The sequence below is a fragment of the Lathyrus oleraceus genome, chromosome 6, assembly GCF_024323335.1.
Source record: "Lathyrus oleraceus cultivar Zhongwan6 chromosome 6, CAAS_Psat_ZW6_1.0, whole genome shotgun sequence".
Taxonomy (NCBI): Eukaryota; Viridiplantae; Streptophyta; class Magnoliopsida; order Fabales; family Fabaceae; genus Lathyrus; species Lathyrus oleraceus.
Window position 1 is genome coordinate 140,067,499 of NC_066584.1, and position 20,269 is coordinate 140,087,767.

At 40.2% G+C, this 20,269-nt stretch overlaps 1 protein-coding gene across 1 annotated transcript in view; it reads right to left on the reverse strand.

Moving 5' to 3' along the window:
- LOC127094439 (uncharacterized) overlaps positions 1-19,610 on the reverse strand; it is a 34,483-nt gene extending 14,873 nt beyond the window's left edge. The window contains exon 1 of the mRNA XM_051033272.1: positions 18,513-19,610. Within this exon, the coding sequence (XP_050889229.1) occupies positions 18,513-19,610 (1,098 nt within the window). The remainder of the gene's footprint in view (positions 1-18,512) is intronic.
- Positions 19,611-20,269: the final 659 nt, after the last annotated feature.

Below are 20,269 nucleotides of genomic sequence, written 5' to 3' on the forward strand. Positions count from 1 at the left end.
GGTTATGTTGGGATCAATAATGTCACACGAGTAGTTGTGGTTAGGCATTACTCTTTCCAATATAAACCTTAGAAGCCAAGGACCTTAGATTACCTAGCCCATCTTGGCCTATTTTAGGACGTAGTGCGAAGGTCGTTCAAGTGTAAGATTTGATACGATTGTTACGCGATACTATATTCATAAGAGTCTCTCTTGAGAATATTTTTGGAATACGAGTAGTCGTTTATCCGATAATATCCGAAAGATGGGATGATGGCTATGTGAACCTCTTGTAGAACATGATTGTCAGGTTTAACCATAGTACACTCCCTTTGGGTGGTTCTTAACTGAGACTCCATGCTTGTGACTTGCAACAAACCCTTGATTCGCAGTCGATCCGTTCTTGTATATCCTTAATATCAATGGAACTTGGGTGTTGATAAGGTGTAAACCATAATCCACCAAAATGGATGATTGATGTTAAGGATGACTTGATCCATCCCATGACCTTTGTGTGGTGTGACTTTCTTGATCCTTGAGTGTGATTGTTGCATCCATGCATTCATGCATCCATGCATTCATGCATCCATATCATCAACAATGAGAAAATATCAAGGAACTTAAGAGGTCTATTTGCAAATTTTCAGACATGGATAAGCAAAGAAGGAATACAAAGAAGTACAGTTTTAGACAACCCGACTTGAAAGAGTTAAGGAGTTTGACATCCTATGTATTAGACCCCTTGGAGTTCAAAGCTCGCCATGGGAAGCTTCTGTCTATTCTTGCTACTCAGGTGGATGAAGGTCTGATGAGTGTGTTGGTGCAGTTCTATGATCCCTTGTACCGTTGTTTCACTTTTACAGATTTCCAGCTTTTTCCTACGCTTGAGGAGTATGCCTATCTTGTGGGTATACCTATCCTAGATCAGTTGTCATTTAGTGGCTTGGAGAGAGTTCCTTCTTCTCAAGAGATTGCTGATTTGTTGCATATAGATGATTCTGATATTGGTGCTCATATGACTACCAAAGGTGGAATTCAAGGTCTCCCAGCTGATTTCCTCATTGCTCAAGCTACTATGTTTGGGAAGGCCATGAGTGAGGACGCCTTTGAGGCCATATTTGTACTTCTCATCTATGGGCTAGTGTTATTCCCCAACATCGACAACTTTGTGGATGTGAACGCTATTAGGATTTTCTCTACTCTTAATCCCGTTCCTACACTGTTGGGTGACACTTATTTCTCTTTGCATATGAGGAATTCAAAGGGTGGTGGTACCATTGTGTGCTGTTTGCCTCTGTTGTACAAGTGGTTTATTTCGCACTTGCCACAGACGCCCGCCTTCAAGGAAAACAAAGGATGTCTACGGTGGTCTACGAGACTTATGTCTCTCAATAATGATGATATCTTTTGGTATAACCGTGTATATGATGGTGTGCAAATTATCGACTGATGTGGTGAATTCTCCAATGTGCCTCTTCTTGGTACATGTGGTGGAATTAACTACAACCCTATTTTGGCACGCCGTCAGCTTGGGTTCCCCTTAAAGGACAAATCTAATAACATTTTGTTAGAAGGTGTGTTCTTTCAAGAGGGTAAAGATCCCCAAAACTTGAAGGGAAGGATGGTCCGCGCTTGGCGCAAGATTCATAGGAAGGGAAGGAAAGAGCTTGGTCCGAAGAATTGTATTGCTTTGGAACCCTATACCTCTTGGGTGAGGAGGAGAGCTTCTGAGTACCGTATGCCCTATGATTACCCGAGACCTACACCTATGATTATGGTTGGGCCTTCAACCCTCCCTAACCAAGGAGTAGAGGAGTTGAGAGATGAAGACCGTTCGCGTGCTTGGGTCCGTGAGCGAGAGGAGCTACTTCAGCAACTCAGAGATAAAGATGCTGTGATAGAATTTCTGGAGCATCAGATTATTGATGAGCCAGAGGATGTGGTGACTTCTCTTCTTCCTCAGTCTTCCAAGTTTTGGAAGAGGAAGTACGATCGACTCGCCAAGGAGAAGGCGGATATGGAGGCAGCCTATGAGAGAGAGGTGAAGAGGCTTCGTGCAACTTATCTTCCGGTCTCGAGAGCGTTGGACGATTGTTTCTAGGGTTCCATAGGATGTTATTTTCCTTCTCTCTTGTATTGTATTTGGTTACCAAGACTGTACTTCTTTGGTGTAAAATTTTTTTCCAAATATCATTGATATGAATATTCCATTATATGTCTAAAAGATTAATATTTACAAATATTTATAAATAGATCTCTAAGAGTTCCTCTGAATAAAAATAAATCATATGCACAAGCATTGCATGCATCATATGCATAAGCAGGTTTTGTTCAGGGCTTCTTGATCAGTGATCTAACTCTGTGTTCTTCATTTATTTTGAAGACAAGCTGACGCACCGGTACAACACCAGGGCCAATTCTTCAAAGCTAATGGATCATCTTGAACAAGAAAACAGGGAACTTAAGGAGGAAGTGGCTAGGTTGACTTCCCTGATGGAGTCATTCCTGGCCTCCCAAAGTCAGTCTTCTCCAACACCTGCAACTCCTCCCCAGAGGACGGTCATCTCAGAGGTTGCTTCCTCTACTGTGCCTGCCGCCAGTGCTCATTTCGCTCTATCTGCTATGCCAACCGGGTTTCCCTGGGGGATGCCCGCGAATTTTGTGCCAGAGGGTTTTGCCCCAACCTTTGCTTCTATGCCGACATCTAGCCTGGTCCTTGTTGTGCCACCTCCAGTTGTGCACATGTTACCCAGAGTTGATGACACCATTTATCACTCTAAGCCATCTGAAGGCCCATATGTCTACGAGAAAATGGATGCTATGAATGATCAATTCCTTGAGTTGCGCAAGGAACTGAAAACTCTAAGAGGGAAGGACCTCTTCGGTAAATTTGCTGCTGAGCTGTGCCTCGTGCCAAATGTCAAGATTCCTATCAAGTTCAAAGTGCCTGACTTTGAAAAGTATAAAGGAAACACTTACCCGCTCAGCCATCTTGTGATGTACGCACGCAAGATGTCAACTCAGACTGACAACGATCAACTCCTCATCCACTATTTCCAGGACAGCCTGTCTGGTGCTGCATTAAGATGGTATATGGGTCTGGATAGTGCGAACATCCGCTCCTTCAACAACCTTGGCGAAGCTTTCGTCAAGCAGTACAAGTACAACGTTGATATGGCTCCCAATAGGGACCAGCTGAGGGCTATGTCCCATAAGGAGAAGGAAACATTTAAGGAGTACACCCAGAGGTGGCGTGAATTGGCCGCACAGATTGTGCCTCCACTTGAAGAGAAGGAAATGACCAAGGTCTTTATGAAGACCTTGAGTTCATTTTACTACCAGAGGATGATAGCTAGTGCTCCCTCTGACTTCACTAAGATGGTGAACATGGGGATGCGACTAGAGGAAGGATTCCGTGAAGGACGTCTGCCCAGAGGTTTGCAAAGAAGAAGGAGGGAGAGGCATATGTTGTGTCCTCCCATGTTAAGAGAAGGCCCTTTATGAAGAGGAAGACTGTGTGCCCTGCCAGTAACCAGCACCAGGTGGCTCATATAGAACCTGCTTTCAGGGAAAATCAACATTATCAACATCAACAACAACAACATCAACAATATCAACAACAACAGCATCGTCCGCAATAGCAGGCCTACCAGCCTCGAAACAACAACAATATCAGCACCAGCTATGATAGGAAGAGGGTCACTTTTTATCCAATTCCAATGACCTATGCTGAACTATATCCTTCATTGATTGAAAGGAAGCTGATTACTCCACGTGACCCACATGCTGTACGACCAACCCTCAGTGGTGGTACAAGCCCGAGCTTCACTGTGTTTATCATTCCGGTGCTCCCGGACATGATGTGGAGAACTGTTATCCCCTAAAGACCAAGGTTCAAGACCTTGTAAGAAGTGGGATTTTGTTTTGCGAGGACGTAGGTCCGAATGTTAAGAAGAACCCATTGCCCGAGCATGGGAAGGCTGCAGTTTAACATGGTCCAGGGTTGCCCTGGCAAGTACAAAGTCCGATATGTCAGCCATATCAGACAGTCGTTGGTCGAGATGCATAGATTGTTATGTGGATACAGTCATTATGAGCATGACCATGACAGCTTTCGAGTGTGCACTGTCAATGAGAGAGGATGTCGCCAAGTTAGGAAGGACATCTAGGAGATGTTGGATCAGGGTGTGATTGAGATACTTCAGAATCGTGAGGAGGATGAAGTTAATGTTATATCACCTGTATTCAGAATGCCAGAACCTGTTGTTGTCAGATATGATGGCAGCAAGAAGAAGGCCTCTCCATCTCTTATTATCAAGCCGGTGGGCCCTATTCCGTACTCTTCAGATAGAGTTGTTCCCTACCGATATAATGCGGTTGCATTAGAAGATGGGAAGGAGGTGCTGTTGCCCTCCAATTCTGTTACAAGTATATCAGATTTTAGTGGTGTGACCCGCAGTGGTCGTGTTTTCTCGGCGCCGCCGAAACCCCATGTAGACATCCCGAGAAGAACTGATGTTGTTGATAATTCTGCTAGTCCTGTGGGGACTTCTTCTTCTTCTCCGAATCCGGCATTTGTTATTGATAAACCTGCCGTTGTTGCTAGAGCTCCTATCCCTGTTGGCCAGAATGGCATATTGAAAGAGGATTGTGATGAGATGCTGAGGCTCATCAAGAGGAGCGAATATAATGTTGTCGATCAGCTGCTTCAAACTCCATCAAAGATATCTATATTGTCTTTGATGATGAACTCTGAACCACACCGCGAAGCTTTGCAGAGGGTGTTGGACGTGGCATATGTGGATCACGATGTCATAATTGAACAGTTTGATAGCATTGTTGCAAACATTACTGCTTGTAACAACTTGAGCTTATGCGATGCTGATCTTCCCGAGGAGGGAAAAGACCACAATTTGGCTCTACACATCTCCATGAACTGCCAAGATGATGCCTTGTCTAATGTGCTGGTAGACACAGGATCATCACTAAATGTGTTGCCAAAATCCACTCTGACCAAACTTTCTTACCAGGGGCCTCCCATGAGGCAGAGTGGAGTGGTAGTCAAAGCTTTTGATGGATCCAGGAAAAATGTGATTGGCGAGGTTGAGCTCCCAATCAAGATCGGACCTAGTGATTTCCATATCACTTTTCAGGTCATGGATATTCACCCATCATATAGCTGCTTGCTTGGCAAACCATGGATTCACGAGGCTGGCACCGTGACATCCACCCTACACCAGAAGTTGAAATTCGTCAAGAATAAAAAGTTGGTGGTGATAGGGGGAGAAAAGGCTCTCTTGGTAAGCCATTTGTCTTCCTTTTCTTACATAGACGCTGAGGATGAGGTTGGGACTCCGTTCCAAGCCTTATCTATTAATGTGCCTTTAAAGAAAGGAACTCCTTCATTTGCGTCCTACAATGATGCGAAGTTGGCCATTGAGCATGGCGCAACTACTGGTTTAGGACAAATGATTAAGTTGGAAGACAATAAATCCTGGGCTGGCATAGAGTATTCTTCAGGCATTTTCAATGAGCATGGGTTGTTTCAGAGTGGAAGGTTCATCCACACGGTCGAAGACCAAGAGGCTGCTGCTATAGTGGAAGATGATGCAGAGGAAGATTCTGGCAACTTTGTCATCCCTGGAGGAGTCTGCAATAATTGGGTCGCTGTTGTTGTTCCAACAGTATTCCATAAGTCCACGTAATGTGTTCACTTTTGTTTGAAAACCCTTCTCCCATGCCAAAAGGAGAAGTGATGACATTGTTGGCACATTAATACAATGATATTCATTCAATAATTACATGTTAAATGTTTGTTTTTCCAAATTATTTTTCCTTTTTGCTTTTTGCATGAAATTGGTGATCACTAAAAAACCCTAAAAAAGAGAATAAAATCAATATTTTCATATGCATAATTATTTGCTTTGTTTGAAATCTGAAATCTCTTTTATATCCAAAATCATTATGCAGGTTGATCAAACCCATTGAACATAATGATCCAACACCATCTCCCAACTTTGAGTTCCCTGTATTTGAGGCAGAAGAAAATGATGTTGAAGAGATTCCTAATAAGATTACCCGTCTGCTTGAGCACAAAGAAAAGATCATTCAGCCACATCTTGAGAATCTGGAAACAGTCAACTTGGGGTCTAAGGATTGTGTTCGTGAAGTGAGATTGGGGAACTCCTGGAAGAATCTGTGAAGAAGGGGTTGATTGAGTTGCTACGAGAATATGTCGACGTCTTTGCCTGGTCATATGAAGACATGTCTGGTCTAGATACTAATATCGTGCAACATTTCCTGCCTTTGAAGCCTGAGTGTGTGCCTGTGAAGCAGAAGCTCAGAAGAACTCATCCTGATATGGCAATGAAGATTAAAGAAAAAGTTCAGAAGTAAATTGATGTCGGGTTTCTGGTGACTTCTACATATCCTCAATGGGTGGCCAATATTGTGCGCGTGCCTAAGAAAGATGGAAAAGTCCGAATGTGTGTGGACTATAGAGACTTGAATAAAGCTAGTCCGAAAGATGATTTCCCTCTACCACACATTCATATGTTGGTAGACAATACAACTAAATTCAATGTCTTCTCATTTATGGACGGATTTTCCGGTTATAACTAGATCAAAATGGCACCCGAGGATATGGAGAAGACAACATTCATCACACCTTGGGGAACATTCTGTTATCGAGTGACACCCTTCGGTTTGAAGAACGCCGGAGCCACGTATCAACGCGCTATGACTACCTTGTTTCATGATATGATGCACAAGGAGATCGAGGTATATGTTGACGATATGATTGCGAAGTCAAGAACGGAAGTTGAACATGTAGAGCACTTGTTGAAGCTTTTTCAGTGTTTGAGGAAGTACAAACTCCACCTGAATCCGAACAAGTATACATTTAGAGTCCGTTCCGGCAAGTTATTGGGCTTTAATGTCAGTAAAAGAGGTATTGAAGTTGATCCTGCCAAGATCAAAGGAATACAAGAGATGCCTGCGCCCAAAACTGAGAAGCAAGTTCGAGGTTTTCTTGGCCACTTGAATTATATTTCGAGATTCATATCCTACATGACTGCCACATGTGTGCCAATATTCAAGTTCCTCCAGAAAGATCAGCGTCATGATTGGACCAAGGATTTCCAGAAGGCCTTTGATAGTATTAAAGAGTATCTGTCTGAGCCTCCGATTCTGTCTCCGCCTGTTGAAGGGAGACCATTGATTATGTACTTGACTGTTCTTGAAGACTCTATGGGTTGTGTATTGGGTCAGCAAGATGAACCAGGGAAGAAAGAGTATGCTATATACTATTTGAGTAAGAAGTTCACTGACTGTGAGTCTTGATACTCAATGCTTGAGAAGACATGTTGTGCTTTGGCTTGGGCTGCTAAGCGTTTATGCCAGTATATGTTGAATCATAAGACTTGGTTGATATCCAAAATGGATCCAATCAAGTATATCTTTGAGAAGCCTGCTTTAACTGGAAGGATTGCCCGTTGGCAGATGCTGTTGTCTGAGTATGATATTGAGTATCGAGCTCAGAAGGCTATTAAAGGTAGTATCTTGGCTGACCACTTGGCACATCAACCAATTGAGGATTATCAATCTGTTCAGTACGACTTCCCAGATGAGGAGATTCTGTATTTGAAAATGAAGGATTGCGATGAGCTTATGCTCGATGAAGGGCCAGAGCCTGGTTCCCGATGGGGTATGGTATTCGATGGCGCTGTTAATCAATATGGAAATGGTATTGGGGCAGTGATTATTACTCATCAGGGCACACATTTCCCTTTTACAGCAAGGCTAACTTTCAAATACACGAATAATATGGCGGAGTATGAGGCATGTATTATGGGTTTGGAAGAGTGTATTGATCTTAGGATCAAACATCTTGACGTTTATGGCAATTCGGCCCTTGTTGTTAATCAGATTAAGGGTGAATGGGAGATGAATCAGCTTGGCCTTATCCCATACAGAGATTATGCGAGGAGGATTTCAACTTTCTTTATAGAGGTTGACTTCCATCATATTCCTCGAGATGAGAATCGGATGACAGATGCTCTTGCTACGCTTGCTTCGATGATTATGGTGAAATTCTGGAATGAAGTTCCCAATATCACTGTGATGCGCTTGGATAGACCAGCTCATGTATTTGCAGTTGAAGAAGTGAAAGATGATAAGCCATAGTAGTATGATATTAAGTGCTTTCTCCAGAGTCAGATTTACCAGCCTGGGGCATCTGTTAAAGACAAGAAGACTTTGAGGAGATTATCTGGCAGTTTCTACCTCAATGGCGATGTGCTTTATAAGAGGAATTTTGACATGGTTCTGCTCAGATGCGTGGATAGACACGAAGTAGACCTGTTAATGACTGAAGTCCACGAGGGTTCATTTGGTACTCATTCCAATGGACATGCTATGGTAAAGAAGATGTTGAGAGCAGGCAACTATTGGCTGATAATGGAGTCTGATTGCTGCAAATATATGAAGAAATGCCACAAGTGTCAGATTCATGCGGATAAGATTCATATTCCCCCGACACTTCTGAATGTTATTTCATCACCATGGCCTTTCTCCATGTGGGGAATTGACATGTTTGCCATGATAGAGCCAAAGGCGTCGAACGATCATAGATTTACTCTCGTAGCAATTGATTACTTCACCAAGTGGGTTGAAGCGGCATTATATGCAAATGTGACCAGGCAGGTGGTTGTGAAGTTTATCAAGAATCAACTCATATGCCGTTATAGTGTATCAGACAAGATCATTACTGATAATGGATCTAACTTGAACAATAAGATGATGAAAGAGTTGTGTAGCGAGTTCAAGATTGCACATCATAATTCTTCTCCTTATAGACCCAAGATGAATGGGGCTGTTGAAGTTTCTAACAAGAACATCAAGAAGATTATTCAGAAGATGGTTGTTACGTACAAAGATTGGCATGAGATGCTGGCATTTGCTTTGCATGGTTATCGTACATCTGTCCGCACTTCAACAGGTGCAACCCTTTTCTCTCTTGTATATGGCATAGAGGATGTGCTCCCCGTGGAGGTTGAGATCCCATCAATGAGAGTCTTGATGGAAGCCAAGTTGACTGAGGCTGAATGGGTTCAGAGTCGTTATGACCAACTGAATTTGATAGAAGAGAAGAGATTAACTGCCATGTGCCATGGTCAGTTATATCAGCAAAGGATGAAGAAAGCCTTTGATAAGAAGGTCAAGCCTCGTGTGTTCCGAGAAGGTGACCTCGTGCTCAATAAAGTTTTATCTTTCGCGCCCGATTCCAGGGGCAAGTGGACTTCAAACTATGAAGGTCCATACGTTGTTAAGAGAGCCTTTTCAGGCGGTGCTTTGATACTTACAACTATGGATGGGGAGGATTTCACTCGTCCTATGAATTCAGATGCAGTCAAGAAATACTTCGCCTAAAAACAGAATAGCTCGCTAAGTTGAAAACCCGAAAGGGCGACTTAAGCAAAAATGAGCGTCTCGGTGGATTGAAAACCCGAAAGGGCGGTCCAGGCAAAAGTTAGAGACATAAATATATATATATATATATATATATATATATATATATATATATATATATATATATATATATATATATCCCGCTAGATTGAGTACCTCACCTTGGGGAAATCTAGGCAAAAATTAGGGATTTGGCAAGTAACTGCATCCTGACAAGACTTTGCTCTACAGTTGTCATCTATCAAAGATTCTCGCTCAGTCATCGTCAACTGAAGCTTCGAATACATTGAATTCAGAGTTGGTGGAGAAATGGTCATTATGTTCAATGTAGCCCTTTTTTTCCAATATATATCACCAATTTCAAATTTGTAAAGATCCATGGAGTCTTGCCATTTGCGGGCTACCATTCCATCAAATAAATTTGAGCCTTTATCCAATTCTTTGCACTCTTATTTGGTTCTGTTTAAGAAATGTTTGCATGTTTTAATTGATAAATATCATTGTTTTAAACAAATAAAGTTTTTTGTAAAATTGTTTTTAAACAAAGTGAACATTCACAATGACTGAAAAGGATATATGGAACATCTTCAGTGCTCTCCCAAGGATAGTACGATCTCTGAAAGAGTAAGACATTTGTTCGTATTCCTAGCATATTTGTATCCTCTTCATCATCTTTCAGGTTGTCTCCTCCGTGATCGCAGAGGAAGGTGATACTCCACCGATATCCCCAAAGAGTCTGGAGTTTTGGCCTTAATCTTTTGGAGATGTGTATACCTCTAACATCCTTAGGTCCCCAGTGAGTCTGAGCTTAGTATCTGTGTTTTATCAATTATATGATTGCCATCCCTTGTGTGGACTGACCTAAAATCCCGTATAGATTGATAAAAGTTGATATGTTATCTCTTCGAGGAAGTTGGTCTTCCCTTATTGTGATTGGAAATCTCCAGCAGAGTGAGCAGGAATTCCCAGCATGAGTGGAAGTCCTCAGCAGGTTAGCTTGCAGTTTTTCCCCAGCAAGTTTGCTCACCACTCATCCTCAGTAGGGTTGCTCACGTTAGCCTTCCCCTAGTTGGGTCGCCTACAGGTTATCCCTAGTATGATTGTCAGCAGTCTTTCCCCAGTGGAGTTGCCTGGTCAGAGCATGATATATATGTTATTCCCTCCTTATTGGATAGTTCCCTCCTAGCAGAGCTGGTGTTGAAGATGTTTATTTCCTTCCCCAACGGAGCAGTGGTTCTCTCTCCTTGGTAGAGATGTTTCTCCAACAGATATGAGGAAATTTGTTGATTTTTGGAACTTCTTTTTGGTGGTTGTTCCCCACAGAGTTTCATATCTTTCCTTGATAAGTTCCCTAGTAGAGTTTCTTCTACGATGGATTTTATCTGTGTTGTACTCCCCGGTAGAGTTTTCCTCTGCATCGGATCTTTTGTCTATTCAGCAGCAAATCCCTAACGATGGCTCTGTAGTTTCCCCAGCTGAGACTTTACCTGATCCTAGTTTGGCGAGGATGTGTTGTTAGCTTCTCAGTGGAGTGATTGGTTCTTTCTCCACAGCAAAGATGTTCCTTCAGTGGTTAGAAGTGAATGTTTGATTGATGTGCTTCTGTTTGGTGGTTGTTCCCCATAGAATTTCATATTATTGCCTGATAAGATCCCTAGTAGAATTCTTCTTTGACTGATCTTATCCACATCTCTGCAAGTTCCCGAGAACTTTTGGAAGATCCCTAGCTTTTGGTAGTTGTGCCCTTTGGTCGATCCCCAACAGCGGTCTCTGATCCCCGACGATTCTGCTTTTTCCCCTAGCAGTAGTCTTGATCCCCTACAGCGACTCTGCTTGATCCTCAGCGGTGATTGGTGTTTCCCGGTACTTGTTTTTCCCCACCAGATTGGATTTTCTCCTGTGGGCATGGCTTTCTCTTTTGAAATATTGTACCGGATGTTTGTCCATTGATTCTTGGACCTGTTTGTGTTAGATATGTCTGTTTGTCAGCATTAATCATACAAAACCATGCATATACATGCATAATTATAACATTCAGATATTCATGTTGCATTCTTTGCCATTTATCGTTGCTTGTTATCTCGTGTTGTTGGTGAAATGTCCTTCCCCAAGCAGATGTTTGTGTCTGATCTCTCCATATAGAGTCAGCCCTATAGGTAGAAAGTGTCTATCTTTTCTTCTATATTCCCCACTGAGTTATGTCCTCGTGGATGATTATTGTTTCAGTTTCCTCCCAGAATATGTATTGGGATGGGATTACTCCCCTGAGTTATATCCTCATTGGGTCGAGTCTTGTTTCATTGTGTCTCTCTACTTTGTTCCTAGATTGACTCCTTTCTTGTTATTTCCCCTGCAGTTCCCTGTGGTTTAGTTGATCAATTGCTCAATAAACAATAATTGATCATTCTCTTCCCAGCAGATGTTGTGGCTTTCTACCCAATAACCGGTAGTTGTAAGTCCTATTTCCGTGGTTTTCTACCCAGTAACCGGTATTTGTAAATCCCATTTTGTCCCCTTGCAGAGTTAATCCTTGATTTTGTTCATCCTAAGGCGATGACAGATACTCTCATCTTTGGTTTTCTACCCAGTAACCGGTAGATGTAATCCCCTATTTGTTGGTTATCTTTATCCCATATTTGATATCAATATTCCTTCGTTTTTGAGTATACCACCCAGTAACCGATGATATATCTCTTGGATAATTGCTCTGATCAAGCAATTTATCCCCAGCGAGTCATCTTTCATTTATCCTTGTTTGGTAATGATTGTTTCTCCCCTTGATTGATCATCATTTTATACCCAGTAGCCGATATCCCGATGTCCTTTCTTTTCGGTCGATTTATCCTTTATTAACCCAGTAACCGGTTATGGATAATCGTCCATGCGAGTATGTTATCTATGTTCTGACGGTAATAGATAATATATCTCATGCGCTCTTCAGTCGAAGTCTTTTTCTTCCCCAGTCGAGTAAGATTCATATTTCCTTATGGAATCGAATGCCCATCCTATAAATCGAGTTTGCTTTTTCAGCCCTCCTTTTCGAATGATGAGTGTCTTGGAAATATTCCCTAATTCACGCTTGGTTAGTCACCTATTATATGCCCAGTAATCGGTATCCCTGGTGTTCCTTCCTTCTGCTCCCTATTATGACTTTTTTGTCCCTTGTGGAGTCAAATTTTTCTGAGTTGAAATATTGCCTTTTAGGTTTTCCTCAGATGTTTCGGATGATTGATATCTCTCGCCCTTATACCGATCTTAGATATTCTTTCTCCCTGAGCATGTTGCTCTTTCACCCTTATACCGGTGTTTTGATGACATGTCTCGTTTTGAGTTTATTACCTAGATGTTGGTAATATCTCGTTTTTCTTCCTCGGCTGAATCCCTTATTTGGATATTCCCCATCCGAGTCCGGATTTTTATCCGAAGTATCCTTCGCGGATAATTTTGTTGTATTGGCATATTCCCCAGTACAGGCATCTTTGCGTCAGCCCGAGTCTTTCCATTGATTTATTTTCATGGAATCCCTTCGTGTCTCCCAACAAGTTTTCAAAGTCGTGACCTGCTCACGCATTTCATTCCCTTTATCCCCCTAGAGTCTCTGTCCCATTTATGAGTATATTACTCTTATGGATTTGCAATTTCTCCTTATTTCTTTGTGGAAATATATCCCCACAGAGTATTAACTTTTGCATACATACATTTGCATCATGAGGTCTCTTAGGGACCAAAATTCGTCTCTTTGTTATTATTTAAGCCCATTCTACCTCGTCGAGACGAAGATTTTAACCTTCATATCTCCGGCTAGAATGACCTTAAATAGGGGCATCTGTAAGACCCTAATTTTGACCCTAAGATCCCGCATGGCATCATAACATTGCTCATTTGCATTTACCTCAAGGATCATAGCATCTTGGCTCATTACCCTAGGTTGGGACTTGTGTGAGTTGGTTTGAGACCACCAAGCATGCTTGAATTGTATATTATTGCTTTTCTTATTTTGTTTACTAACCAAAAGCACAAAATATGTCACTAACTTGTTTTGTTTTGAAGCTCAAGCAGTCATGTGATCCAAGGCTCCTAGGAGGCCCCTATACTCAAAGAAAAGCAAGCATGACAATGGTTCCCAAAGCTCTAAATCATAATATATGCCTCCCAAGTATTTCAATTTGCCAATTTGATCAAGATAAACCAAAGGGTTTGAAGATTGCTTCTCAAGGAAACCCTAATTCAACTCTGCATTGACTGTGCCTTGCTCATGAAGCAACCTTAACCTATGATCAAGTACAATCAAGGGAACTTCTTTCATTCATCATTTTGTGCATATATGAGCCTATGTGAGTTTCCTCAATCATTCATTCATCAAGATTTGAAGTTTGGACTTGAGAAGATGATCAGCCAATTCATCTGACTAAATTGAAATCTACTAAGCCCTAACGTTTGATGTGTTTGTCAAATGAAGATAACCCCGAGAGAAAAAATGTTCTTAAGAACCATATGAAGAACTTTCATGTTCATCAAAAATTCATTTGAAACTTGGAAGGTCATCATTCATTTCAAAACATTATAGGTCATTTTGACTAAAACCCTAATTTTGGGTCAACTTCCCAAGGATCTAACTCCTTCATTTTTTATGATTTTGAGGTAAGACCAAGTACAATGGAAATTTTAAGATGTCTACTTCAATTTTTATGTTGGACAAAATTTCATAATCCTAAAATAAGTACATGTGATAATACAAAACATTATAGGTCACTTTGGACCAAAGCCATTGAATCTTGAAAAAGTCCAACTTTAAGTGCCCATAACTTTCTCATAAAAAATCCATATGATGCAAAATTTATGTCCAAATTGATTGTATTGAAAATATCTACAACGTTTATGTTGAAGTGTTTGTCATTTGAGGCTTGCATCATTGAAACAGAAGGAGTTGAAGTTGGTCCATTTTGGCAAATTTTCCAAATGCATGTTTTGTACCTTGAACTTCATGGCTAGTTTTCAACATTTTCCAAACTCCAAATGGATTTTTGTTCAACATAAATTTTTTTCCTTATGTCAATACCTTTCTAACCATTACTCACATGCCTATGTTTGAATGTTCCAATTGGGACTTTCGAAGAGATGAACAATTATGACCAATTATGCATTTCATGTTAAATTTTCTTGCACAAGCATATGCCTTGCAAACTGCACGTCCAAACCATTTCATAATCATTTCAGCTTGCATTTGCAATTGGTTTTGGGCCTAACATACGCCTATATAGGCCCATGCATGGAGGACCCAATTTCATGCACACGAGTTTGCTCACACTTTGCATCAGTTGTGGCTATAAATAGAATGTTTTGCCTCACTCAATTGGTAACCTAAAGGCGCCTGAATCCCTGCTGAATTCATTCTCCAACCTCCCACCAAAGGAATTTGAGTTTTCACTTTCATTTTTCAAGTGTGATTTTCAACAACATCAGTTGACTATCATCACTAATTCCTAAGCCTAGCTCTCATACCAAGCATTAGGATCAAGCTGTAAGCAAAGGATTGGTTGAATTGTGCTCACAAAATCTGCTCTACAAAGGTTTATACCTCAAATGTTTTTCTTCGAATCTCACTGATTATTGTGCATTGCTTGTGTTGGTTTGGTGTTTTAAAGTCCTCATGTGAGAGGCAAGCCAATGGTGGCTTTAATTTTGTGAATTGGTGAACTTCAAATTGAACACCTAGTTTTTCAATCTCAGATTTCTTCTTCTATAAGGATCTTGAGTAAAAACTAAGGTTACAGGGGTGATGTACATCACCCCAGCTTTAATTTGGTAAATGGATCGCGTGTTTTAGTTGAGGTTGCAAAACCTGCAACTGGTGGCCGGATCTGGCCTTCTCACCGGAGAAGACGGTGGTTTCCACCACCGTCCCCACACGTTCAAACCATGGCCGTTGGATGATGATCTCTAGATCTAATTCTGGCCTTGCATTGTTATGACTTCATTTAATGCTGCATACCACGCGTTTGACCAAGGTGCATCATGAGCGCGCGCCTAGGAGCCTTCTGATCAGCCACGTCAATTAATGAGCTCTGATCAGACATTGTGGTTTTTTCTATTTTCTTAATTTCTGTTTTAATTTCTTTTAATCCATTTATTTTCAAAAATTCATAACTTCTTTATTTGGAATCACAAAAATATGGGACCAATTGCAAAAAATTTCTCTTAAATTCTAGTTTCATAAAATGATTTTTAATGATTTTTGTGATTCCATTTAATATTTTTTGTGAATTTTTTATTTTCTGATTGTTTTTAATTCATTTAAAATACCATTTGATATTCAAAAATGCCAAAAATATTTTCTTAACATCTTTGGATGATGATGAATCTATGAAAAATATTCTCATCAATTTCTTAATTGATTTGAGATTTATTTGAGATTTTAGTCCAATTATGTTATTTTTCTTCATTTTTAATTGTTTAAAATTAGTTTCTGTTTTCAAAAAATGTTGAGAAAATTTTTCAAACTTTGCTTGACCATGTTAGACTTATGATGATCCAATTGGACTTATCCAAGTTGATTTGAATTGGATTTGAAGTTTGACCTTTATTTGTTCATTTTATTTCATGTATTATTTTAATTCCAAAAATACCAAAAATATGTTTGACCTTTCTTGACTTCTAATCTTCATTTCACTTCTGTTTACCATTGATTGATGTTGATTCCATTCATGTTTGATCAATGTGTTTTGGTTATGTCATTTGAACTTCCATTTTGTACATTCCATTTCCATCTTCATCTTCTTCTTTTTCTTTTGACCAATGAGTTAATGATTTGTGGTTAGCCTTGACATATGAGAGACTTAATCTTCTTTGATTCAAATCAAATTCATCTTGATCAAAGATCAAGTGAATTGCTTTGTGTCCAAGATAGGTTGCTTCTTGGTCAAGCAAAGAACCTGAAATCCATACAAGGTCATTCTTCTTTTCTTTTGGCATGGCAAGTTGTAGGAGTTTGGCTTACTAGTCATGATCTCTAACTTGTGTTTATTTGCCTATAGTTTTATTGACCGGCCTCAGATAGGCGTGGCTACTACATTAGTCCACTTACAATTGTTTAACATAGCGCTAAATTGCCTTATGGAACACTAACACTAACTACTAATTACTAACTTTTAATTCAAGCATTTAATTCTTGCAATTTACTTTAATGTAATTTAATTTCTTCCTTAATTATTCATATTGTCTTTTTCCCTTTGCTCACTTGAGCTCATGTTTATGTTTATGTTATTTGCCTTTTGCTCACTTGAGCACATTATTGTGTAAATATACTATTGTCTTGTGCTTGTTTTGTTTTTGTTTGTGTGAACCCAATGCAAAAAGGAGAAAGGACTTAGAATTAGGACATTGCATATGCTTATTGGAGTTTCAAGAGCAACTAGGCCTCATGCCTTTAGAATGCTAAAATTGTTGAAGAGCAACTAGGCCTTATGCCTTTAGAATGCTTAATCTTGAAGATGACTTGAAAGGACCCCTAATCTAAACTCTCTCTTTGTTCATTTCTATTATTGCATTGTGGAACTTTTTGATTGTTTGTTCTTGTGATAGGGATTCCAAAATTGAGCTGATTAGAAGGACCATTGTCATAAGCATCAAAGTTAAGAGAAAGACAAGCCAAATTGGAAGATCCTAGGAGCTTGATTGATTGCTTGAGTTGATTGTTAAGTTTAAAGGAAAGGAGCAACTTGGATCATCTTTATGATCTCAAGAAAGGAACTCCAAGGGTTTTATTTCTCTTCTCTCATCTTTGCATATTTAGGACTAGCCCTTCTCTTCTTCTCTCCACTCTAACCCAAGCCAAACTTATTTTTGTGCAACCATTGACATTGTTTTCCAAACTAGAAACCTAGGCATTATGCCTTTGATTTTTTCAAACTCTTTTCATAATACTTATTTTGAATTGAACCTTAAGTCAACTTTGACTTTATTTTTGTGAATACTTCTAATCTGTAAATACAACTCACTCAAATTGTTTTTCTGGTTCCAATGTCCACTTTTGCCAAAGCTTTTCATAAACATTAGCTATTAGGTTTGAGTTATCATAGTGGTTGATATAAACCTCACCTGTATCCTTAGTGATTGGACTATAAGTCTTCCATACTTATTATAGGATGGATCCCTCACTAATATGTTGAAGCTCTCCTCACATGGTGGATTTGTGGTTTAGGTTGAGTTTTCTCCCTTTGATAACAAAAGACCTTAAGGCTTTTGACCAATCAATTCACCAACTTATTTTGAGATTTTTACCCCGAACTATGAGGTTTTGATCCTACCTTTGTGATGGTACGTAGGCAATGGGTTTATCCATTCAAACACAAAAATTGTAAATAATTTGTATATTCTCTTCTCATCTCCCCAATCATGTTTGCACAAATATTTTCACAAATACCAACCTACCATACAACATTTGCAAAAAGGGCTCCCTTAGAGTACTAAGGATGTTTTGGGTGCTTAAAACCTTCCCATTGCATAACTAACCCCCTTACCCAGATCTTTGACGTTTTTATTAGTTTTTGTTTTGATAAAACTTCTCGGTTTTTGTTCTCTTTCTAACCTTTCCGTTGGATAATTAGAAGTGCGGTGGCGACTCGAATTGTATGATTTACTTTTGATTTAGTCAATAAATCTAAAGGTAACGAATACCCCGCTACATGATCCAACCCATGCTTGACTCTTTTTCTCTTATACTCTTCCTTATCCACCTTTTCCATATTTACCTGAAGCGAAGTTTTTTTCCTCTCAAGTTTCCATTTAAACTCATTCTTTTCATTAGTGACCAGGTATAGGTTCTTCAACAAGTCTTCATTTTCCTTTGTAAGTTTCTCTAAAGAAGCTCGGAGTCCTTTTGCCTCCTCAATTGGGACATGAGTAGGTTTAGGCTCGGGAAGAGGACCAGTGGCGACTCGAATTGTATGATTTACTTTTGATTTAGTCAATAAATCTAAAGGTAACGAATACCCCGCTACATGATCCAACCCATGCTTGACTCTTTTTCTCTTATACTCTTCCTTATCCACCTTTTCCACATTTACCTGAAGCGAAGTTTTTTTCCTCTCAAGTTTCCATTTAAACTCATTCTTTTCATTAGTGACCAGGTATAGGTTCTTCAACAAGTCTTCATTTTCCTTTGTAAGTTTCTCTAAAGAAGCTCGGAGTCCTTTTGCCTCCTCAATTGGGACATGAGTAGGTTTAGGCTCGGGAAGAGGACCAGACGTCTCTATTTTTAAAGGCATCTTGATTGATCTTACTCTTTCTTTTATCCATTGAAAGTATGGCTCTTTGGTGATACAGTTCTTCTTTCCTATGTCAGCCTTACCTTTCCTATTGACCTTTTCCCATGCCTTCTTGATCCTTGCAAACAAAGTCGGATTCTCAACTCCTAGGTCATGCAGAAAAAAGGCTTCCAAAAACTTCTCCTCGGGAGGTCCCTCCATTGGGTACCTAAGTTGTCTCATGGAAAAGATTGGATTAGCATTAATACAACTACGAGTACCAATGAGTGGTATGTTGGGGAAGTCCCCACAACTGGATATGATTTTTGTACCATCATACTCCATAGAGTACCAGGAAATATTGCTAGATCGGAGTGATCCCAACCTCTGGGGCCAACTAGCATCCTTCTGATCCATAAAGGGACCCCTATTTGGAAGATGGGTCTGCAACCATGTGTACAATAGAGGGGTGCAACAAGAAACTATTCCTCCCTTCTTTGTACTTCTCCAAGTCAGATAATAGAACACATCAGCAAGAAGGGTAGGAAGTAGATTCTTCGTGAGGAAGATGCAAATGGCAGTCATGTCTACAAAATCGTCAAAGTTTGGGAACAGAACGATTCTATAAATAGACAAGGCAATAGTAGCGTAGCAAGCCTCCCAACTTTGGGCTTCCAACAAGGTGTAAGCTCTCTCTATAAGAAAATTGAGTGGAAACCCTTTGGTATTTCCTTTCACTCCCAGGTTTGCAGTAACCTCCTTCTTATGCATGTGAAGGGCAACAACTCTAACTTCATGTTCCAAGATCCCTTCGACACCCATAAATGGAAGTTTGTTTTTTACGGGAATACCAACAAGATGTTCAAATTCCTCCAACATTGGTGCTATTTGAAAATCCTGGACAGTGAAATATCTCATTGGCGAATCATAGAACTGGGCCAAGGTCAAAAGTACCAGTGTGTCTGCTTCTTTGTTCAAGAGACTGAGCAGATTGCATAATCCTTCCCAAAGTTGATCTTGTAGACTGGATGGAGCTGAGAAACCAATTCTTGTAGAACGTCTAATTTAGGATCTTTGAACTTGTATGAGTACGTGCTTCTCTTGTTCGATCCCATACTCTCTAAATGCTTATAACACTGATCCTCTAGTTCCCTGGAAACAAAATGCAAATGTTATGTTTTGATTATGCGATGAACGTGCATGGTTTTAGAGTTACAGGTAACATCAAACTCAGGTTGGGAAGAGTAACAGGAAAAAAACTGGTATCTCTGATTATAGGCACTCCATGGGTAGGCTCTATGGTTGGTAGGCTCCTAGAGTCATGGATCCTTCTTGAGAATATCAGTGTTGTGACGAAGGCTCGTCGGACAATAATACCCTCAAAATGATCTCTTCTAGGTGAGGTCTTCATATTGTCCCAATGAGGAAGGCTCCTCGTGGGCCAATACTACACAACCATCGATTCCAAGGTTCTAAAAAGGTCCCTAGAGTCACTGATTCAACATGAAAACATTATCGCCATGACGAAGGCTCGTCGGAGAATAACATCTCCAAGAGAATCTACTCTAGGCGGGGTC